General features: G+C 49.7%; 4 protein-coding genes and 3 non-coding genes across 7 annotated transcripts; 3 read left to right on the top strand and 4 right to left on the bottom strand.

Moving 5' to 3' along the window:
• The first annotated feature begins 426 nt into the window (after nt 1-426).
• LOC131266681 (uncharacterized) lies at nt 427-5,753 on the top strand. Its single transcript, XM_058269284.1, has 3 exons — nt 427-849; nt 4,255-4,847; nt 4,915-5,753. The coding sequence occupies exons 2-3, from the start codon at nt 4,826-4,828 to the stop codon at nt 5,190-5,192; spliced, it is 300 nt and encodes a 99-aa protein (XP_058125267.1). The 5' UTR covers nt 427-849; nt 4,255-4,825; the 3' UTR covers nt 5,193-5,753.
• Nucleotides 3,126-3,197, bottom strand: Trnae-cuc (transfer RNA glutamic acid (anticodon CUC)). Its single transcript has one exon. It is a non-coding gene; the product is annotated as a tRNA-Glu (tRNA).
• A 575-nt stretch (nt 5,754-6,328) lies between the features above and the next one.
• Nucleotides 6,329-6,400, top strand: Trnae-uuc (transfer RNA glutamic acid (anticodon UUC)). The gene has a single exon. It is a non-coding gene; the product is annotated as a tRNA-Glu (tRNA).
• A 1,183-nt stretch (nt 6,401-7,583) lies between these two features.
• On the bottom strand, nt 7,584-13,346 carry LOC131265361 (serine/arginine repetitive matrix protein 2). The gene is made up of 3 exons (XM_058267620.1): nt 13,280-13,346; nt 10,980-12,698; nt 7,584-9,652 (listed from the first exon to the last, which is right to left on the bottom strand). The coding sequence occupies exons 1-3, from the start codon at nt 13,344-13,346 to the stop codon at nt 7,584-7,586; spliced, it is 3,855 nt and encodes a 1,284-aa protein (XP_058123603.1).
• A 765-nt stretch (nt 13,347-14,111) lies between these two features.
• On the bottom strand, nt 14,112-14,711 carry LOC131265362 (protein G12-like). The gene has a single exon (XM_058267621.1). It carries the CDS (start codon nt 14,709-14,711, stop codon nt 14,112-14,114), a length of 600 nt encoding a protein of 199 aa, XP_058123604.1.
• Nucleotides 14,712-14,983: 272 nt separating this feature from the next.
• On the top strand, nt 14,984-16,503 carry LOC131265363 (protein G12-like). The gene is made up of 2 exons (XM_058267622.1): nt 14,984-15,001; nt 15,907-16,503. Exons 1-2 carry the CDS (start codon nt 14,984-14,986, stop codon nt 16,501-16,503), a joined length of 615 nt encoding a protein of 204 aa, XP_058123605.1.
• On the bottom strand, nt 15,301-15,382 carry Trnal-aag (transfer RNA leucine (anticodon AAG)). Its single transcript has one exon. It is a non-coding gene; the product is annotated as a tRNA-Leu (tRNA).
• Nucleotides 16,504-23,512: the final 7,009 nt, after the last annotated feature.

Here is a 23,512-nt window from a genome sequence, read left to right on the forward strand (position 1 = left end):
CGGCATCCGCGAGATGATCGCAGCATACCGCAGCTCGGGATCTTCACAAAAAAAAAGTCGCACATATTTAGGGGTTTAAGTCGCGGATCCAACGTGGTGGTAGTTTGAAAACAACGCGAGTAACGTGGATCACTCGTGTGTGCGTCGTGTCGTAAGTGGGGGCCTCCACCAGCGTGGGCTGATGGTAGGGAAGGGGGTTGGCTGCAAATACAAACAAACCTCGCGAATACGCGCGCGGCTCACAATCTCGCGTTGTTCCAATGTTCCAATCATTCGACTTCGACGGTGAAGTCTCGTCGTCCGGTTGTCGCGGGTCGTGGCAGTTTTGTATTGGCGGTCGCTCGGACGAGAAGTGCCCGGATTCGTAGTTTTGGAGCGTAAAGTGTGGCGTTTACGTACGTGCGCGTTATAGCATTCGCCAGTGTTGGCCAAACGTCGCGCGAGATAACAGCACCCGAAAAATGCGATGCGTAATTTGAGAAACGACGAGACGGACCACGGAGAGCATTAGGAAGTGGTTGTGTGTTTGCTAATTGATTTCTAAATACCGAACCGTGATTGACTCTGCACCACTTTCCGTGGTGACCTGCATGGGGCGAATTCACGAAATGAGCTAACGGCCACAGGTAAAAGTCAACCGCAGTGCAAGTGCAACGAAAGGTGGTGCGTGTCGGCAAATGCAAATGCAGTTCGTATTCCGGTCATCGGCGTGCGTTGTGTGACCTGCCCACTAACCTGCAGTAACGCATAAAGTGCGCCACCGAAAGGTTCGAGAGCCGGTTGATAAATTAACTGCAAACTGTTCCCGGTTGGTGCCGTGCCGTCGGGTGTTGGCAGGGAAAAAAGAAGGTAAAGTTAGTTGCTGGCAATAACCGGTTTTCTGCTGAGTTATAACCCGGCCACGGGTGAAACGGCGAAAAGGGCCCCAGATTGTTCAGTTATCCCTGCGTCGTAGTGGTGTGTGGTGACCCTGTTGTACGCAGAGGCACGGTTAAACAAATCGAGCCAATAGAAATCGACAACAACAGCACAAAACAAAACAAACAGACCGAAACAACGACCGAAAAGTCGTGTGGTTTCAGAGGGCTCGCACAAACACGCGCCAATGGTGATCGTTCGCAGCGTCCATGTGTTACAGTGTGTACGGGTGCGTGACGTAAGCAACGTTTGCTGACACCAAATTCCAGTTAAAAAGATTTAAAAAAAACTAAAAGCGTGGCGTGGCGAAGGCATTGATGGTCGTGTCATTGATAAATTTGGAGCGCCACGGAGGAGTTGATCGTCTGAACGAATGATCTAAGAACCACCACTGCACCTGCCGTTTTTTAAATCACAAAATTAAAGTGAACATTTGATGTACCTACACCCGGTTCAACCCGGTTACCGGTTGCTTTCTTACAATGTGCGGAGGTTTTCAGATTCTTGGATAAAACTACTTAACTACAGAGAGCAAACAGTAGTGTTTCAGAGACGGTTCCAATGTTTACGTAACGAACAATATTGCCTGGTTTGTGTAGCCTCGTGGGACTTTGTTTGCATTATTTATCAGCGAGTAATTCTCGCGCGGGTTCGCATTCGCAATTCGTAATTACCAACGTCCGGTCAGCTGCGATCGCTCCGATGTCCATCTACGGCTTTGAGTCAGCTGTATAAAAGGCGCACACGGAGCAAACCAGTACACAGTCATTTGATTATGCTGACGATCACGACCTGGGGTCGACACTGTGGGGTAGATGAAGCCAAAAGGCAAGCCACCGTCAGGCTTCTACGTTAAAGTGTCTATCAAACATAAACATGAGCGAGCAAACTCCATTGGCTGGACCACACGGGCAATCGCGTTTCGCTGTGCTATCTCCAATAATCTGCGCTAGGATGCCCTTTTGGCTATTTCACCGTAATCGATTCCATCTAGTTTGAAAATAATGGCTAACTCGCGCCAAGAGGAATGTCGTTATACTTTTTTTTTCTACCACATGAATGTTAATGAAAACAGAAGGTTAAGTGCCACCCACGTGCACCTGATAACCGATTCAAGAATGCAGAAATCAAGAATTATAACAAAGACTGTAGGCAATCTTTAGAAACTCTGTAAAATTTATTTTGATAGAAACGACAAAGCTGATAATTTTGTTTGATTTTTAGTTCCACTGAACTCAAGTAACCTCATCGAGTGGCGATTGAGCGAGATCTGGGTCAAATCACGGCGTAAATCTTAATCAACCAGAAACGTTTCCTACGTCACATACAGCAAACAATACCTTTACATGAACTTCAAGTCAAGCAACTGGAACCGAATGTTTCGCGTTTGTGTCAAATGCACGACGACCAACGTTAGGAACCATGTGTGATGGTCACATTTTAGCTGATCGTGTCGGTTAGTCAATTGAACTAAATTGCGAACGCAGCCGCGTTCAACGTGCGACGATGACCCCGCGAATAAACGCTGGATATATGTTCCAGTAAAGCGACCAATGTCTTCACTTAGTGTGTCCTCGCGCGATATACTAAGCTTTCCGGTCCGTTGGAATTATTTTCAAAACTATGGCATTATTAACGATCGATGCAACAACGTTGCTGTTGAAGCATAATGGCCCTGACCTGCCCCAAATGCACTTCACCGATAAGTGCTATCCATCGATACGCATGTTCGCTTGTGTATGAATCGGAAAACGAAAGTTAAACAATCGATGGATGCCGTTCGTAACTTGGTGCCAAAAATTCTCTTCCATTTTTCGTCGATTTTGACTAGCTACGTGTTGGTATCAGAAGTACGTCAGTCACAAACGATAATTCGTCACGATTCGCCGTGACAATGAAAATGTTAATAACATGCACCAGAGTTGCACGTTTTTATTTACAAGGAACGATAACGACAAGCTGCCGAGACCTTTAGTCTCAAGTGTGGGGGATAACGTAATCGTCCATTGTTCGTGATGTGTTTATGGAGAATGTTTCTTGTTTCTAGGCTACGTTGTTAAACGTAAAATGTTAAATTGACACTTGAAAAAAGTGGAAAACTAGAACAGGCACTCTTCATATGATAGGAGGGCAAGGAGTTGAAAGATTATTTTGAATTGGTTGGTTGAGGAAAACCTAACCACTAAAACAAAATTAAAAAGTAGTTTTTCCCGTACCGGGAATCGAACCCGGGCCTTCCGGGTGAGAGCCGGATATCCTAACCACTAGACAATACGGGAGATGCATTTGTGAGACGAAAGTTTTAACGCAGAATCCCACAATATTTCTCTTATATTGATTAAATACAGCTACATTATTGACCAGCAAAACAAGACCGAAACACAGCGCAAATCCGGAAAAATCACGCCAAAGGCGCTTGCTGCAGGTTACCTAACGTCGATGCTGTTTATTTATACAGAAAACCTCGAAAACACGTCTTGCTCTCGAGACGAACCGCATGAAAAATAGCTTACTAAATATAGCACGATAATGATAAGCAGGCGAGCTACTACTACGTTTACTACGCGGACAAATTGCGATGGCGATGAGCTAAGTAAGAAGAGAAAGTCTGTATGGAAAAGGTCGTCCGGAATAAATTGCGTTCTGGCAAACAACTACGTACCGGGTTGGGTCTCTGATGGGCAGTTTGGCGTTTTAAATTTTATCTTTACTCGGTATCAACGAACGGACATTGTTGACGCCGGAAGTAATACCTTGTGCTGTTACTGCTACGTGTCTTGTGATGTGGAGAATGTTGGTTCTTTTTTTTTCTCCCTCGTAAATATGCCAACGAGATGATGCCGTTGTTTGAGCAGATGTCATGCGACTGTGGCATGACGTCATCAGGGTTGAAATCGTGTGATAAGAAGTTTTAACCAAGCCTCTTCGATTGTACATAAGGGGGGTTGTCTGGTTTATACTAACGAATTTAGTTTTCCTTTATATTTTATTCGATAAACATTCTTCGCCACCACGTGCTCGTCTATCGTCAAGTAACATTCGATAATCGAACACTCTTCACAGACATATTCGCGAGCAAGTTATACTCCACCTTCCATGCTGTGAGCTATTAAAAACATCAACGCTGGAAAATTAAGTCGAGAAGGGTGTTGCAGACAAACATAACGATAGCTGGTGTGAAGATCGTGAACTAAATACCTTTCAAACGATATTGGTAAACATGCTCCCCGCTTTTGAGAGTACTGTTTTATTTTGATGAATACCTCCAGCGTTGGTTACGACGTGTGCAAATATTTTGTTTATTTATCCTCTTTCCCTTTTTTTCTACAATTGCAGAAACAATCACCTGCCTGAAGTTGAAAGTCATCAACTGCGCCTTGTTTGCAAGTGCTCTGTTGAACGAGTCCTATCGGTGTCGAATCGAAATAGCAACGTCGGTGTGGCGAATCAGGGCCACCTTCACTATCATCACTATCAGCAAATTGCAATTTAAGCTACCAAAAGTCGGCCGCTAGACCCGGGTTTATCGTTGGTTTGATAGGCTCTAGGCTTTGCGCTAGAATCGGCCCCCGGCTCCCTGGAGGGTAGCGAGTCTGGACGTCAAGGGAGCTGCCGGTTTGGTTCGGAGGCGTGTGACGCGTGGCACAACGAAATTAGCCCTCGAAATCGGAAATTTCGCGTCTCGGTGAAACACGAAAGGGAGGCACATATTTCACCATAGACACGGAGAACGTTCAAAGGTCGATTAAACTGCTGGAAGCAGCACGGACGTCACTACCCCGTAGACGTTGGAATCGATAACATCGATAACACAAAATTGTTTTCGTGGGAGGCTCAGAGGATTTGCACGGTCGAACCATTGCGATCGAGAGCACAGAATAAGAACATTGTGGACTGGAACAATCGCATGGAAACCATGACTATACAAGGTGAGTAAGAATACATCTAGCTTTAGGATCATAAAATCCTCTAATGAGTTATTTTGGCGCCTTTTAGCTAACCTTCCTTCGGAACCGGTGTGGTGTCTGGACCGCCGGAACTCTGGCCATATGTTTTGGCGCCGGGAGTCATCGAGGGTGAAGTTCCGCTGCGATGTGGAAGTGCTTGAGTTTACCAAAGAACCCCACGAAGACCAACCGGTTATAACGGACAGCGTCGTACCGCGGAGAGGTGACCCGAGTGGCCTACTGGCAAACATACTGGTCGTGTGCGCCACATGCCTGGCTGCCGTCGTCGTTGTAGTGCTGCCATGGCTCTTGATCGGACCTGCATAAATCGGATTCCTCCTCGGATGGCCCCGGAAACCACCCTGTTGCGACACCAGATATGTCAACGAATGCAGGACATAGTCGAAGGTAGTCAAGCTGAATCGATGGTGGCGGGCACGTTGTGCTTTGTGTCTCCAGGGACACACGGGCAACATGATTGTGATAGCTGTCCCTAGCTGTGCCTCTGGTTAGGGACATTTGTTTCTCCCGAACAATTTTTACTAGCTCGTAAGGCGCGTGTGTATCTGAGGAAGGTTCATTCTGGGTTGTTTTCACGTAGATGGTGAAGTAGCGTGCAACATTTTATAAACCGTATCAACTAATTGGTTTCGATAAACCATAAACTTCATATCATTGCTAAAAGGCAACTTCAAACGGATCCGATACGCACTAAGTGATTAGGCTAGGCTTAAGTCGCACCGAACTAGGGATCGTATGAAATATGATCATAGTCGTAAGTTCTGTTGAAATGTTGCAAAAGCATGTCTGAGTCTGATGGTAAATGGGAACAAGATAATGTTACAGCAGCACAGTTGTAAATACGTACGAAATCGACAATAAAATGAATTTATGTTGTAATTAACGGTTAATCCGGCTTTTACTCTTGGGTTTATTCTTGTGTTTGTGTTTATTGTGTTAATTATCCACCACTTTTAAGAGAGTCGTAGATATTTTCGTAGATTTTCAAAAATTGCAAAGACAAGCTTTTGCAAGCGTCTTGGGTGGATAGAACCAAATAAAGCTTCCAGCGTGGAGCAGTACAAATGTTTACTTCGCAAGTTTATGCTGAAAGCTTTCAAATCAGCTTTTTACCAACGGGTTTTCAAATCAGACGTTGTTGCATGTTTATAATCAAACAAATATGAGAATAGAACTAAACGATAATTTTCGATCTCAAAACACTGTGTTCTAATCATATGGACATAATTGTCGTTAATGATGATTGCGCAGAAACTGTTTTAACCGTAAAAGAGATGTTTGAGGGAGGAACGAGGCATAATGAAAACTTGGCCTATTGTTTGTAGTGAATATTGGCCTTTATAATCATCATACAATTATATTTGATGATTATATTAAATTGTCAATCATGTATTTGTTTTCCCAATGCAGCCGAATGCATAGATGAAGCGTCTAAATATATCTCCCATATGGTCTAGTGGCTAGGATATCTGGCTTTCACCCAGAAGGCCCGGGTTCGATTCCCGGTATGGGAAGGAGATCTTTATTTTTTGCCTCATAAGTAATCGAAAATATAGACCATGGGTTGTGCTGTTTCTGTGTCATTAAAATTGAAAAAAATTAAACCCAGAGTCGGTTGTGTTTTCGTGAACGATTTTTATCTTTATTTTTGTAATTTCTTTTTGTTCGCTTTTCAAAAACGTATATATACACATAATATTCTTAACACATAGTAAACGTGACACTAACCTTAGCTTGGTAGATGTGGCAGAATAAACTCCAATCGGTGAAATCGTGCGCAATAAACACAGAGAATCTCAACATCGCAGCACAATAAAAGCACGTAGTGCATCATAGAACGATAGGGATGGGAGTATCGACGTAGGATCACGGTGAAAGTGCAGCTGGTGTGAGGTATATTCAAAAATAATCAAAGCGAGCCACTGCACTCTGTGTTGACTTTCCCTGTTTTTCATTTGTTTTCCAAGGGGTCACCTCGCCATCATTGTGTCGTCCGGCTCCCAAGCCAGTGCATCAACGCATATCAACCTCCCAACGATCTTTTGCTCACCGTCGAAAGGGAAATTAACCTACTCTAGTGGATGACGGAAGACAAAACACGATAGAAATAGTGCTAAAATGTACTGTGCACAGACCGTTGACATGTGCATATGTGCGAATTGAGAGTAAACGGAACCACTTTTCCCAGGGCCTCTCTGGCGGAAACTGGCAAGAACTGGCTTCGTTATGGTTTTTAAAACGTTAGAGTGATATGTTACGAGATGCCGCATGTCTGAGAGAACGGTATTTGCCTGGCGTCCGGTAGAACATACAACCTAAATAATGGTCACCAAGAGAGTGCACCGGTGCACGGAAAGGCGGAACACAGTGCGGGAACGCGGTGTCGGTATCATATCTCAATTGCTACTTTCCTTTGAATCCGAAAGAGCTACAAACTTTTTCCTCCTAGCCATAACATTAGACTACGTGCAGCAGCTTCCCATAATTCTTGAGATATCGCACTGAACTTCGACAGCGTCGTCGTGCCGAGTCGAGCCTTTGATATCGAATGCTTACAGAGAGAGCTAAAAATTACGCAAGGTCCAAGTGCATTTTAAAATCTTACACTCCGATCCGAACGCTCCGGAGCGAATTGGTCGATGGAGTAAAACAAATGTCTTTGAATGGTCAGCGAGTGCTGGAGCGGACGGTCGCCTCTCAGCTGGTCGCTTCCTTTCGTCGCATCCAGGCGGGAATTTTATCCTTCACCGCCTCGCGGATGTGTCGGTACATGATCAGCAGGATGACGGGGATCGCTAGTTTGGGATTCTTGAACAAATAGAGCCAACAGGCAATCGCAAACAGTGCCACGTCCGTCAGGTAGGACACGGTCGGTTTGAGGCCTACTTCCGAGGAGTCCGAGGTTGTTGGCTGAGATTCTGGTTCGATCGCTTTGGGTGGGGTGGTGGGTAGTGACGGTGGTTCTGGTGATGATTGTTTCAGGTCCACCGGACGTGGGGTGTTGGAGGTGATGGCCGATGATGCTGGCGGAGTCACAGGCGGAGCGAGCTTTGGTTTGGGTCCTGCCAACGCTCCCGTCCGAGCGGCAGAGTTCGATCGCGATCGGTTCCTTATGGTAGCACCGGTTGTCGCCGAGCCACGTCTTTTTTCCACCGGTCGTCCGATGCGTCCGTTCTCTTCTCGGATTACCGGTGGAGGACCTCCAGCCGGAACCTGTGCATCTCTCACCACCGAGGGAAGCCTGACCGAGGTAACATCGCTCTCAATGGAAGCGGACCGTTGACGCAGGATCTTGCTTTCACGTGCCGGTTTACCCGAACGCTGTACGACCATCACGGCCGGATGGTCGGTGGACAGGGACGGTGAGCGTGAGGTACGTCTGCTGTGGATGAGATACGACTCGTCGAGCGGAAGTGGAGAACGTGAACCGGCTCGTGAGGAGTTTCGTGAGTATTCGCGCTCGTTCAACTTCCGCACCTCGTCCGGGCTCATGTACAGTGGAAGCTTGCGTGGTTTCTTGGAGCTCTCGATCTGTTGCACCATGTCGCTGTAAAAATCGGCCACCGCCCGGGACTCCTCGATCGAGTTCTGGCGCGACTCGAGTCGACGCTGGCGAGCCACCTCCGACACGATCGCCCGAGTGATGTCCTCCTGAGCCGGTGGCTGTTTCTGTGAGAGCGGATACTCCGGTTCATCTACTCCTTGTTTTTCTTCCTGTTGCCTCGGAATGTCCTCCTGTCGTGGTGACTCCAGGGCAGGTGGAGTTGGAGAACGAGGTGGAGCAGGAGAGCCCATTCTTGCAATGGGAGATTTTTCACGCTCGGGTGTTTTCTGAGGAGAAGGCTCACGTTGTTGGGCTGGTTGGATGGTCTGCAAAGTGACTGGTTGGGTGATTGGCTTCCGAGCCGTCTGTTCATCTTTCGCCAAGATTTCCGTCGAGGGTCGCTTCAGGATAGGCTTCGGGACAAAGTTCGGATCCGGACGGGGCATCGGTCTGGTGAGGATCTCGATCGCTTGACTCGGATCCGGATTTCGGTACGGGGATCGGGTACGTTGCCCTCCCGGATGGTAAGGTTCTTCATCGGTATCGTCGTCATCCATGAACCCGCGACGCTTCTGATGCGCCATGAATTGCTGCTCCAGGAGTTTCTGCTGTTGTTCGCGTCGTTTCATCTCCTCCAGCATCGAGCTCATCGAGGACGACACGGAGTCCTCGTCACCCTCCTCCGACTGAAGACCCAACAGACCGCCGCTGTCCAAATGCTCGCTTTGCGGCTCTTCCACGATCGTTTCCTCGGCGAGTGTGGAATGTGAAAGCAGCTGCTGTTGCGGCTCTGATGCTGGCTGTTGTTGATGGGTCTGCTGTTCCTGCTCGAAACTCGACTGCTTCACGATAGATTCCTTGTCGCCTGAGAGGCGCTTACGCAAGCTACTTCGCCTGTCGGCCAGCCGGTTGCTAACCGTCGTCGTTGTGACACCCTTTTCCTCCTGCATTCCATGATCTTGAGCTCCAACTGCAGCTTGCTGCCGATTTCGTGCGGCCAGTTCCTGCTCCAACGCTTCCTTGCGTTGGTTCTCCGATTCCTCGAATGCCACGGCCTGATAGAACCGTGCCATCGCTCGCTCGTATAACAGCTCGCTGGAGCTGACTCCGGCGCGCATCGTTGGAGCTGGCGGTGGCTCCACGTTCAGTTCCGGCGCCGACAGAGACAACGGTGGCGGCGGTGCGACCAATTCATCCAGCTCAAAGTCGAAGGTAGAATTACCTGTGGAGGTGGAACAAGATATATTTTTTAAATCTGTGACCAATAAATGATCTGCTGACTACAAGTCTGTATAGATGGTTATGAGAGGCATCTAAAAATCAAAGGTGCTGTTGGACTCATGATAGACGAATATGCCAGAAGTTAGTTTTATGGATCACGGCTCTATCACACATCTATGGGTTGGACTGGAGTTGCATTTCGAGTGAAACAAATCGTGATCGTGCGAAGGATTGGTTTACAGAAACGGGCCATATGGGAAACACGGCGGCACGCACGAACCGGATGCATCATGCTCCAAACACGGCCTCTACCTAGTAGCGCACCGACGCTTCCTCCTACGACGGTTGACCTCCCTGCCGTACCGGTGTAGGCCCCCCGGGCAGGGTTGCGCAGTGAAAGATGTGACAGAGCACGCGGATAACCTCGTCGTGTGAGAAGTCTTTCCAGGAAAAACAGATCCTTGTGGAACGCCCAGCACAACCAGGGTGGCGTTCGCTTCGGTGAGGGTGCGAACCGAACGGAACGGGCTGCTGTAACATATAAATCGGTTGTACATTGTTCTAACACGTGTAAGTATGCGGTGTACTCTTCCAAGTGGTGATGACGATATGAGGACGAAAAAAGCACAAGCAAAATGCAAAACGGAATGCAAATTGAATCAAATAAAACTGTCACTAGAAAACGAATTGAAAAGACCTTCGAGTCCATGGGCGCCGACCTTTATAGGTTGTCATTATAATTCAAAAATTAAAAACAATAGAAACATCTCACGCAAACATCTCACTACCAAATCATAAAAGTGTCGAACACCGTACCGTTTCTCATTTACACTGTGACAAAATACGTGCCGACAAAAGTGTTTTGTAATGTCTAATTTCGGTGAGATTCATTGTTTCATTTCGTCACGTCGTGCTTCACACCGACCGAGTTGTGCAAAACAATCGTTCGGAAGGGGAAATAAAATCCAAACCAAACCTAATGAGCCTATTGTTTTGTGAGATTTTTCTAGCTCCAGCGTAATGAAAAACGAAATTCAAAGGTCGGCCGCAATATGGCGCTGGACATGGCGTTGTTTGGCACATCGGGGCTGCTGTCAATTTAAATTATAGATTCCACCGCTTTGATGAAGATCTTTCTTGCAGTTGCGTGGTATTTGAACGAAGGGCAAGAAATCGACGAAAAATCGCATTCCGAAAGCCAGCGAAAAACATTCGATCGCCCTCTTCCATTTTGCAATCGTCAAGGTCGGTGATGTACCGGATTTTTTGGCCATTTGGGCAATCCCCCCAAAAACAGATTTTATTTTAGCTTGGGCAGATAAACTTACGTGTCGATTTCTTCGCTTCTTGCTCGTTGTACAAGACCAACATAAACTCGGAGCTGTTGTGAATGGCCGCCTTCTGCGAAGGCTGTGTATCGTCGCGTCCCTGTGCGTCTCCGTTGACGGAACTGGAGCCCATCGGGTCCAGGGAGTTCGTAGGCGATGAGTGCGATAGAGGACTAGGTTCGCGGGAGAGCTTCTGCATGGCCTGCAGTGACGCACTGGCGGGAGGATCGTTGAATTCCGTTTCGGATTCGGGTTCCGCAAGTGGAGCTCCAGCGGAAGGTTCTGTGATGACCACCTCCGGCAGACCCACCGCCGAAGGTGGCTCCTGTGGATAGCTCTGGTAGCCTTGGATCGGTGTGCCGTAGGACATCTCGCGGATAACGTCCGCACGACCGTACGGTTCCGGTGTGAACGCTTTCTTCGGCCTCGAGCCGGCCGTGTCCCGTAATGGTGAGCGAGATTGATCGCGTCGCTTGCGGGGCAGCGTGGCGGGTTGTGATGAGGCCATCTTCGATGGATCGGTGATACCTCGTTTCGGGTCGGCTACGAACAGCACCTCCGACTCCTCACTGGGGTCACTGAGGCCGTACGGATTTTCCGCTTTCACACGGAACCGGTACTGTGAGCCCTCGATCAGATCGTTCAGGGTTGCGCTCAGCTGCCGACAGGTTGCCGCCTTTAACCATACGTCCCATCCCACCCGGTAGTACTCGACGATGTAGTTCCCGATTTCGCACCCTCCGTCGTCGTCCGGTGCGGCCCAGCTAAGCGTGGCCGTTTTTCCGTAGGAGAAGGATACCGTGACCTTACCCGGAGGTTCTGGTCGAGCCGTGACCGTCACCAGGAAGGAGGCATTGTCCTCGCCGAGCTTGTTGATCGCACGGATGTTATACTCGCCCCGGTCGGCACGCTGGCTGGCTGTCAGCTTGAGCGTGGTGTGTTTGTCCGAGGTGACTATCTCGTGGCGTGCGTCGTTCGCTAGTGGCTCACCATTGTGTGTCCACTCGACGGCTGGTGCCGGACGTCCCGCCAACCCGACCTTCAGTCGCACGACTTCTTCCGCCGCTATAATCAATCCATCCTCGTACTGGCGTGGCAGGCGGATCTTTGGCAGTGCGTCGATCGTTAGGTGGCAACGTGTCACCGAGTGGCCAGCACGATTCGTCGCCGCACACTTGATCTCGCCCTCGTCCGTCAGGGCAGTCTGGTGGATGACGAGTACGCTGGCGTCACCCTCGGTGACGATCCGCGCCCGGCGGCTGCTGTAGATCTCGAACCCATCCTTGAACCAGCTGATCTGCGGGGCTGGCGTGCCGGCAACCTGCACCCGGAACTCCACCTTCTCATTCTCGACGGCCGTCGCGTCGAACAGCTCGTGCACAAAGCGTGGCGCAGAGATGGCATTTCGCTGCAGCGTGACCGTGAGTGGATCGGACAGTTCGCTGCTCTCCGATCGGCCCACGATGTTCTCGGCCATCACGCGGAACTGATAGCGCCAGCCGGGCTCCAGACCACTGAGCGAAAGTTCCGTCTGCTGGATCAACGAAGGGCACGGGCGGACCCAGTGCGGGGAGCCGGTGCGCCGCTGTTCCACCACATAGCCGAGGATCGGCGAACCGCCATCGGTTGGTGGACGGTTCCAGCGGATGGTCACGATATCGGGTGCGGATGAGGGTGTTCCCGGGACGAGGACTGGCTTGCCCGGCGGAGCGGGGGGCTCTGAAAGGTATTAGGGAGAGCAAAACAAGCATTGGTAAGCACATCTGGCAGTGAACCGAATCCAAGTTCGGCATAATCTACAGGGTGTGTCATCGATTGTTCGGAACCAGAGAGAACCAGTCGGGGATGAGAATGCGTCGGGTCAGGAGTGGCATCTCAAGCCGATTTCCCTACCGATGACGATTCATTCACCGTCAGTTTAGTGGCCATAAAAAGTGCACGAACTCTGAACATGAACCCATTGCGATGATGATTATACGGTCTATGTAAACCCATCCGGAGGGATTTGCAAAAACAAAACGTTAGGGAGGAATGGCATCAACCATTTATAGTGAGGGCCGCACGAGAAAGAGGTAACCGTTGTTGGTGTGGCGGCGGTGGCGGCGGCGCCGACGGCGACGGCGGCCACGGAATGAAAATCGCATATCTCGCTCGCGTACAGAATGGGCGCTAAAAATAGATGCGCTACTGGTGATTGGATTTCGGGCCGTCTGCTAGTGTTTCGAAAATCCCGCAAAACCCCGTTCGCTCGCGTTCTGACCGACCGAGGTCCAAGCGATGGTTCTGCTCCGGAACCGTACCTGCCGATTTCCAATGGACAGCCTTCTTAGGCTTTCCGGTCGTATGCTTCGTTGGCTGATTGCCCATCGTGCGTTAGTTGTGCGCCAGAGGTGTCGTGGGCGCAGGATCGGATGGAACAGCGTACGTCACGGTGTCCCTTCGCTGGTTCGCTCCTGTCTCCCCCGGATGGCAGACTGCCGGGAGCTCGAATTTCGCTGTTTCCTCCCAGTAGATGGAATTCGATTCGTCGTTCGCACCCAAAGCACCACCTTGTGCATTGACTTTCGTGATAGAATTAATCTTTTTCACTTCTCACAAGCAACCAGCAGCATGTCGGAAGAACGCACACACCATTCGTTGGTCGATCTGCTCGCTCGCTCGCGCATACAGGCACGCAGCGGAGATCACACATATGCACACGGGCACACCACGGGCGCGCGTTCGCGATCACACAATGGCGACAGACTGTCCACGAACCACGATGCCGCTAGGGCGCGAGCTGATCGCAGACTAAGCGGACCGTCGGCGGTGTGATCGTGCCCAACCAGTAGTACCAGCTGCCAATACTCGGCACCAAGACCAGGATGAATCGGGACTCTAAATATACGCCGCTGCGCCGGCGAATTACCGTCCATTGATTCTGCGCAGGTGTCAGCGCCACTTTGACCACTTGCTCGCATATCGGACTTGGAATCCCAACGGTTTGTTTACATGCTCCGCTCATCGGGCGCAGCGGTCACAGCAAGACTATTTAGTCAGGAAAAGATTAATGGAAGCGTGTGTGTGTGTGGATTTTGTTACGAATTCAATTTATTTAACTCCAATCGCGTGTCCTATGAAGCGTGGTCCTTTTTAAGCCCATCCGAAGAAAGCCTGGAAGCGGGAGATGATCTGGTCGACATCGACGCCGAAGGCGCGCAGCTGGGCGGAGAAACGGGTGACATCCGGGTTCGTGATGATGCTGGTGAAGCCGGAGCGACGGGCCTGGGTGTAGAAGTACAGCTGACCGAACTCGCTGGCCGGGTTGGCGATGAAGGTACGGGCCAGAGCCTCGGCACCGGGCAGGTCGGTGACGGCGCGGATCTCGTCCATCATGGCGTTCCAGGAGCGGGAAGCCGGCGACTTGGCGCTGACCGAGCGGGTGATCGGGGTGAGTCCCAGCATGGCGGCGATGCCGTTCAGGTAGTCACGGATGCTGACGCCACGAGCCTCGGAGAAGGCGCTGATCTCAATCAACTCCGGGGTTGTGATCAGCACGCGCCACGCAGCGTCGGTCTCGGCAGACTGCAGGAAGGACCAGATCTCACCAACCTGCGCGTCCGTCTGCACGTAGCGCTCGTAGATGGCGCGCACCTGATCCATGTTTAGGAACGCGGTCAGCTGATCGACCTCAGCGCGCAGGTTCTGCCCGAAGGCAGCACCGAACAGGGCGAGCAGGATGATGAATTTCATGGTCAGGCAAGTCTCAGGAAGCACTCGGGTGTCAACTGAATCTGTCTTTCGCTGGCGTCGCGGTCGCTTTTATACCCGACCTCCGGGGTACTTTCGATAAGGCTATCGGGAAATCGATGAGCGATAGCAACCGGTTCTCGGAACGGCCGCAGAGCTCGCAGGGGTCGCACGATTGAAATTTCGGCTATCAGCAATAGGATCATACGGTCATCAATCATATGGTTGTTATCGCTTATCGTTGTTGCAGATGCGGGGAAACATAAAAACGTATGATGTGGATGTACATCGATGTAATCGATACGTTGAAGGATATAATTGAGTTACCTTTTACGCGACCGAATCGTTCGAAGTATTTTGTAAACGCCTCGGGGCGTATCAATTTGGCAGGGGGCCAACACTCTGGATTACTTTTGAGCCATAAAAATGCAAATACGTCATAGTACAAAGGGTGCACATGAGTAAAATCCATTCGAAGTCCAAGGTCACACACCGCGTAGGTTGTTCTATATTTGACCAAATGAGTGCAAATAGATGTCAATCAAGTGTCAAAGGTCGCAAACAAACCGAAGGATTAAAAAAAACGCATTTGTGGCAGCGGTGGGATTCGAACCCACGCCACCGAAGTGACTGGTGCCTTAAACCAGCGCCTTAGACCGCTCGGCCACGCTACCTTAGTACCAAAATGTATGCCAAGTACGGCGCGATTACGGTCATCTAAGATATTCATAAGGTGTTGTTTGATTATAGAGAAATGTTCTACAATTTTCATATGTTAACGCCAATCATTATCGATGTTGTGTATTCCAAATTAAATTGCTCATGTACAATTGCTCATAGACAATAAGGTACTCCCCATGTTTTCGCCAAAGATTATCTTGGGTAAGATTTTCTTCATTTTCACTTCCATTAGCTTTGCTTGTTGTCTTGATATCTCGAGCCTCCTTGTCGCCAGATATTGGTACATGCTTGTTATCGGACGTTACTAAAACAGTAGCAATGTTTTTATCTCCAAGCGTTCGATGCGGCAAACGGGGTATAAAAACGACTACCATCAGCAATGGCACTTCACTTTTCTACTGCGATTGCATTCTGAGTAGTCCTCCCGCTGACAAAATGGTAGGTCCTTTGGGTGAGCCCTTTCGTCGCAGCGGTATTAAAATTCAATTTCCACCTGTGTGGTTGTGTAACTTTGCAGAAATTCATCATCCTGCTCGCCCTGTTCGGTGCTGCCTTCGGGCAGAACCTGCGCGCTGAGGTCGATCAGCTGACCGCGTTCCTGAACATGGATCAGGTGCGCGCCATCTACGAGCGCTACGTGCAGACGGACGCGCAGGTTGGTGAGATCTGGTCCTTCCTGCAGTCTGCCGAGACCGACGCTGCGTGGCGCGTGCTGATCACCACCCCGGAGTTGATTGAGATCAGCGCCTTCTCCGAGGCTCGTGGCGTCAGCATCCGTGACTACCTGAACGGCATCGCCGCCATGCTGGGACTCACCCCGATCACCCGCTCGGTCAGCGCCAAGTCGCCGGCTTCCCGCTCCTGGAACGCCATGATGGACGAGATCCGCGCCGTCACCGACCTGCCCGGTGCCGAGGCTCTGGCCCGTACCTTCATCGCCAACCCGGCCAGCGAGTTCGGTCAGCTGTACTTCTACACCCAGGCCCGTCGCTCCGGCTTCACCAGCATCATCACGAACCCGGATGTCACCCGTTTCTCCGCCCAGCTGCGCGCCTTCGGCGTCGATGTTGACCAGATCATCTCCCGCTTCCAGGCTTTCTTCGGATGGGCTTAAGCGACGTTTGACTTTCGGCCTGTGTAATAAAACTGCTTTGTGATCATTTTACATAAAATTCTGGTTCTCATTTTCCGATTCGCAGCGCGTACTCCTAGTTGGTGCGATGTTCCAAACCGTTGGCGTCCTTGAAGGGCAGGTGTGTTTGGGTTTCGAAAAACGTGACCAAATGTTTTGATCATCTGCCGTACATCCTTGTCGGCGGCAAGGTCGATGCAATGTACCCCTTACTAGGGTATGTTGCGCGCAACGGGGATAACCGGGAATGTGAAAGTGCAGGGAAGACCAAGAAGCAGAACAGGTCCCTGCACTGTCGCCGAGCCGTTCAAGAGTTCGCGTGATCGCGTGGAGAAGAAATGAACTTTCCGCGATCGCGAGCACTCACTCGGGGCGGGCTCGGTGAACCTCCTCGATCGGAGGAACACAAGAGAAAGCGACTTTGTGCGCGACAGAGACAGACCGTGGCGCCGGTCCCAGATGAACATCACGTAGCTTTCCGCGATGCAGCGCGCTCAGTTGGGGCTGGAATCGGGTCCAGAACCGTGGCAACCGCGATCATCGGTGGTCGTGTGGACGGAGTCTCGTGACGGATCGCGTTGAAGCAGCGCGCCCATTGGGCTCACAAGTGGAACATAACTGTAGGCGGGTCGCGTAGTGACCGGGCTAAACCAGGTATCTTTCCATCGGCACTCTGTTTACCCGATCAAATTGTGCGTGACGGATCGGAAATCTAAAATCCCTTCGCCGCAAAGTTTTCTTAAACCCCTCTTGATCACATTTCAATAGTCTGTTTGTGTCTGAGTGTGTGTCCGTAAACTGCTATGTCCCTATGAGCGCGATCTAAACTTTGATCCGCGAAATTCCTGATCGCGCATTTTTAGGGAGTGCCAGACGACGCCGGTATAAAGTAGGTGATCGACGCGTGTCATTTCGCATGCGTCTCCTATGCTTGTGTGTGTGTGTGTGTGTGTTTCTGTGCCCTTGTGTCGTGCAAAGACCGGGTGCGGTTTAGAGTGTGCTCCATTTAGAGCTGGTTGCAGTTTAATCCCCCCGCTCCTTACATCGATCGAGGAAAAGATCGCAAGGCGCAGCATGGAGGCCAATTGACGAGCCGGAGCGCATACGGTTTCGGAGAGCACGGGAAGAGGTAGGTAGGGTGATAGGGACCGAGATCGGATCGTTGCGGGCGAGGAAGGAGGTTTCGGCGGCGGCGGTGACAGGCGTGGCTAATTTGATAAACCGGTTGTAGAGGAAGAAAAATATAGCCACACCGGAACGTGGCCGTCTTATCATATCTTGCGAGGTAAAGCAACGTGCGATCATTGACCGTTAGGTCCCGGATCGCGCGGAGTGGTTTGCAGAAGCTCCCTCCCTTCCCTTCCCCCTCCAGCGGGAAATCGTTTTGCAAGCGGATCTTGTCGTACCAGATGCAAATCCAATATCGCTAGACCAGGTTCTTCGTCGGAACGAGTGACAGAAGGGAGGAAATCAAAGCGAGTTACCAAGGGGGAATTGGAAGAAAAATGAGTGGCCAAACGCAGCTTTCTACACAATTAATGCACCTAGCTTGGCACGAATCGAGTCAGCATTTCGTCGAGAATGTCGGTATTCTGATGTTCCCAGCGAGATAGCCCTTTTCACCCCTTTTCTCCCACTTTCCACGGGGGTTGCTGCCAGCAAACGGCCACGGACCGAAAAACGTTATGATTATGTTTAACATAAATTATCTCCGCCAAGCCGTGCGTGTCGGCCACGGCACCTCAACGTTTCTTTCCCATCGATCATCGAAGAAGAGCGAAGTCTCTATGGCGGATCAAATTTAGCATAATCACCGAGAGCATTTCCCGGCACTCCCGAGCTGGTGGAGTCCGTTCCCACACGGAAGACCTTCAAATTAAGCCACCAGATAGACACCAAATTACTTGACAATTTGTTTGGCTAAGGCTTCGATCGGTTTTCGCCGGTTGGGGTTTTCCTTTGGCCAGGTTTCGGATTGTCTGCGGTTTCCCGGCTTCACCCCCCGCGGGAGTTCAGAACGGGAGGAAATGTTTCATCTTCCGTCTCTCCAGTATGTGGCCAGGTTGGTTGCATGCTGCCGCCACATTTACACCGACAAGACGAAGGGTTAATTACGCTCCATCGAGCACGCCACATTATATGGTGGCGATCTTTTTTTTTTTTTTTTTTGGCGTGGCCTTTGTTTTGATACCACGTTTGGGTGAAGCAGTGGTTAACCGAGGAACCTGCGCGCGCCTCGCAGCAGGTTTTTACAGTTAGGAAGCGCGTAAAGCGTCATCCAGAGTTGCGTGGCCCCGTCCGTCCGGTCCTGGGCCGGGTTTGGGGCGATAAGACGCGGTTGAAAGGCGTGCTGTTTTAACCTGTTTCGATGCTTTTGATCCATTCTTTATGGAGCAGGCACGACGCGAACGGAGCAGGTTGGTCAGTGGCAGGAGTTTGGTTTGACCAAAGCCGGGAATTGAGCGGTTGAATGTGGAACATGTTAGCGAAAAGACATGATGATGCTCAGCGGAACCAAAGCTCTAGTCCCCTAAGCCTGTTCCCGTTTTTCCTTTTCTTTCGGTGGCTAATGTGGTAGCTTTTGTTGTTGACAGAATCACCAGCCAAGGAGGGTACGGTGTCTCATTTGGCGCTGTTATCCAGACTAGATCGTTTGTTGGGTCCGAGATGACTTCATTCGATAACGGGGCTCACGTCGAATGTGAAATTTTCCACTCGCAACCCCCACGAGTGCCATTTGGAAGTTTTGGAAGTAAAATTAGTGAGATGATAGATTTGCAAAAGGTAACAACTTGCTTTGGGAACATGGAAAGTGGGGACCTTAATCGGAAGATGCTAAACCAAAATCAAACTGAAGATTGCGATAAAAGAGATAACATTTACTATTTCCGCTCCCCTGGAGGCTTCTGTTGATAACCCTGTTGTTTGCTGACAGACTTGATATAGTTTCACACTCGACGCTGAAAATAAGACAATTTCCACCAGCGTACCGTGATGATGAAAAGAGCGCATCACGATAAAAAACTGAAGTTACCGCATCCGAAAGCTGTTTGTCTGTCGTTTGTCTAGCGTGCTCTGAGGAGATAAAGGGAAGGAATGAAAATAGAAGCTGAAACATGTTAGCAACACTTAGCATCCAAGTGCGAACGTTTGGGAAGTTTGTCAGAGCGGGGGCTGGAGGGAAACAAAACACAATCTTGTTTTGGGAAACGGTTTGATAATACTGGAGCGAACGCCTTACCGAGACGGTTCCATTTTTAAACTGGTACACAGTGTAAGGCAGCGTGTACCGTTGTTGTCATGTCAAACGATAAATATTTAAACAGTTTCAGGTGTTTTGTCACGTGGGTCGTGAGAACGGGAAAGGGGTTTAAAATGGCACCTATTTAGTCTCGAGGTTGGTTCCGGTGAATTAGTTCTGGGAGCGATAGAAAGAAACGTTGAAAGGTTCTGTGTTACTTACTTGCTCTACTTGCATTCTTAAAACAAACACTTGCCCGCTTCTTATTGGAACTCTTATATAGGGTAAACCTATCTCGAGCTTCTAGGTTATTGAATAAATAATTGTGAGAATGGTTTACCAATCGTTCTTTGCAATTCGGTGAGTAGGTGCATGCCGCGACGATGATGACGATCAGTTCCAACGTACTTTCAATGCAAATCGTTCGATCAATCGTACTTCAAACAGACTTCGCTTCCGCTGGGGCGACTCCACAATGCCAATATTTCCTGCTTGGCTATAAACCTGTCGCGCGTCACCAGCCTGAAGGAGCACTGCTTCGGTTCCTGGCCGTAATCTGACACCTGCAAGGGGCACCGGCACGCCCCGGATCAGGTTTATCGAGGTTAAAGTCCCCCTACACCGCTCTGAGCGCACTCGTGGCCATCACTCACAAACGTTGGTGTTAATTTCTAAGGTAAACAAATTCCTCCTCCCGATTCCCGGCCTTCACCGCCTTCATGCCGGATGATGTCGCGAGCTAGATTGATGTTAAGCGATGCGCGTGGTCTTTAGAGATGCGGTAGAAAGCCCGAAGGACCATCCGTACGAGTCGACTCCAAGTTCATCGATTTGCATATTAACTAGCTTGAGTGCCTACGACTCGGCATTGGTCATGCGTTGGTCATTGGGCGGGACACTTCCACGACGGAAGGAATGTAACGGTACCGGCATCCCTTTTGCCAAAAAAATGCTCATCTGCTGCCAGAAGCCATTTATAAGGTGACCCTTGACAATCCCAAGCGTACGAGGTACGTCTCGCTTCTTTTCTTTCCATCGCCGATCACAAGAGCTGTGGTGGTCGATTGTGATTTGTCGTTTGGTTGATTTTTCGAAAGTTTATTCTTTTTGGGGCCACCCTTACAAGGCATCGGCTCGTGGAAGGGAAGGGCGCACGTGTTGAGCAATATTGCAAAGGTTTGGCACTCGGTGGAATGCCATGTGCATCTCGGTGTTGCCAACGCTGTTGGAATCTTCATTATGGAAATAACAAATGGAGTGGAGTCGCCTGAATGCATGTCACCGTGACGCTGCCGAGGACGAGGAGATGAACTTTGGAGATTTCTCTTACGTTCCCCAAAAGAGGCTTGTCATCTTCGCAATGCAACACTTCAGAGATGTGGTAGCTATTGTAACTGGCCTTTTATCAACAGTGTCGATGTTTATAAGGCTTTTTGCAAAATTAACCACATAGATATGTATGTATATTCTTGAACAAAACTATCAACCCTTCAAAATCAACGAAGCAAAACATTCCAGACGACAAAATATGAGGTCAAGGGAGCAAGAGAAAGAAATATCGAAAAGTGTAGCTTTCACAGCAAATTGAGGACACCGTGCAGGACATTCCAGCTTTTGCCGTTGATGGCGTGAAGGAGGAGTCTTTTTGCGCACGCCTTCCGGAACCTGACTTCCAAGCAAACTCCCAGGACCGTGGGCATCTCGATCTAGAGCAGGTTTTTTTTCTCTCTTTCTTTCGAGTTCTTTTCCTTTCTATTTCCATCCACCAGTGTGTTATCTGCAACTGTGTTTTTTTATGCTCGATGGAAATTCGATTGATTTATTCGTTCTCCCATGGGATGACGGGAAGGAGTTTTAGCAAACCTGACTCTGATTGTTCCCTGCTTCTCTGTTTCTTGTTTTGCTACTGCTTCTCGCGATCTGTCATTAACAGTGAATGGTTATGCACTTTTCGTTTCTGAATGTTGGCATTTCCATCGTCATCTTCACTTCAGTCGGCAGCAAAACCCGAACGCGGGGACCGAAGTTGACACACTTTTCGCCACGAAGGAGAAGTAATGAAGTTTGTATCTTAAGCTGGAGAAGCTGGTGGGTGAGAGGAGATCATTCTACCATTTCCCAGGTGCATCACCAGGTTGCAAGGTGCATCCGTGCACAGCTGAGCTGCACTGCCTGACTAGATGCTGATGATGGGGTTGTTTGGGGCAGAAAAGAAGGTGGTGTAAGGGAAAGACAAATTATAAGGGGGCTTGCAATGGCGCACATACACACACACGCACACATTTATCGTTTATTTTTATGGACAGAATCAACCTGCCAATCCCTGTGCAAGTGGTATCTTGCAACACACAATTGTTGCAAGAGGTTGACGGAAGTTGACCGAGCTCACGTCCGGTGAACGGTTCATCGGTCTCCCCCCTAGAGTGACCACCTTCCGTAACGCTCAAGCTGTCCCCGATGGTTTCGGGAAGAAATGGAGACTGGAACGGTGTGCCACGGGAAACTGGCAAGGAAATCGCGTCACCGTGTATCCGCGGAAACGAGTTTTGGTCGAAGTCGACACACCGAGCGTTGACGGTGAATAAATTAAATGAACTTCCTAACGGATCGCGCAGCTTCTCCTACAATTTATCCATAAACTGGCACTAAACGATTGACTTTGTGAGAGCTAAGAAAATACCTCATAGACCATTTATGATTGAAGGGTAAAGGCAAATTATAGCGAGTGATCATGAGTTGAGATGTTGTCAACAAGATGCACCAAGTGCGCTGCAATCTTTTACTTACACTCGTTGAATCTTCCTCGTACTTCAATCTGTTTTTCAAAATAGACAGACTTACTCACATTTATGACAACCATTGTTAACCGAAAACGTTCCTCCCAAAGGCGTTTGCGAGCTGAAAGAGAAAGTTTCGCCTCGCATCATTATGGCGGCAGCGGGATCAATTACACGTCGGACGTAGAATTTTCACATTTGGCTATAATTAAATACCTGCACAACCGTTCACCAGCCGCCACCACCACCACCGAGCAGCAGCAGCAGTTGCTATGACAACGGGCACAACGATTTTACGATGTGTGTATTTATTTTTCTCTCCCCCCCCCTCCCATTTTCGTTTCAATTTTCAGACGCCGCAGCGCTTGGGAAACTCGACTTCTGGCTCCCGCCTGGGGTGTCCGGGGAATGTTTCTGCATGTGTGACCTAAAAACGGTCAAACGGGTAGGAAGCTTACAAAAAGCAAAAAAAAGAACCATGCGGCGATGAGGAACCGCCACTCGACGGAGGCGAAAGGCGAAAGAGAAACGCCAATCCAAGATCCCGCCAATGTTAACGAACGGCCGAAGAATCGGACGCACAACAGGAGGAGGAAATCGACAATCGATCACAGCAGCAGCAGCAGCGTTTTGGGTTTCGACAGTCCGGCCAGCTTCCAAAGCCGGCCTTGCCAATCCACTGTAGGCACACGGTTTTTCACGAACAGCTTTGAGAAATGGTACGTGACTTGGCCCGAGACACACCAATTCCGCGCGCTGTAATAAGCGCGAGTGAGCGGTGATCAAACGCCTCAAGGGCCCTCGAAACCTTCCGTCGGATGCCAGGCTTAGTTCCTTCGACGAGTATTCAAAAGTCGGTGGAAAGGTGCAGTGCAGTTCTTTTGCGACCTCAACAGCATAAAGTGATTGTGAAGTGACTTGGGGTGGTATGGCACAAAAAGAGCATAATTTGCAAGTGTTCATTTGTTGGAGC

Source organism: Anopheles coustani, chromosome 2 (genome assembly GCF_943734705.1).
Source record: "Anopheles coustani chromosome 2, idAnoCousDA_361_x.2, whole genome shotgun sequence".
In the NCBI taxonomy this organism is placed as follows: Eukaryota; Metazoa; Arthropoda; class Insecta; order Diptera; family Culicidae; genus Anopheles; species Anopheles coustani.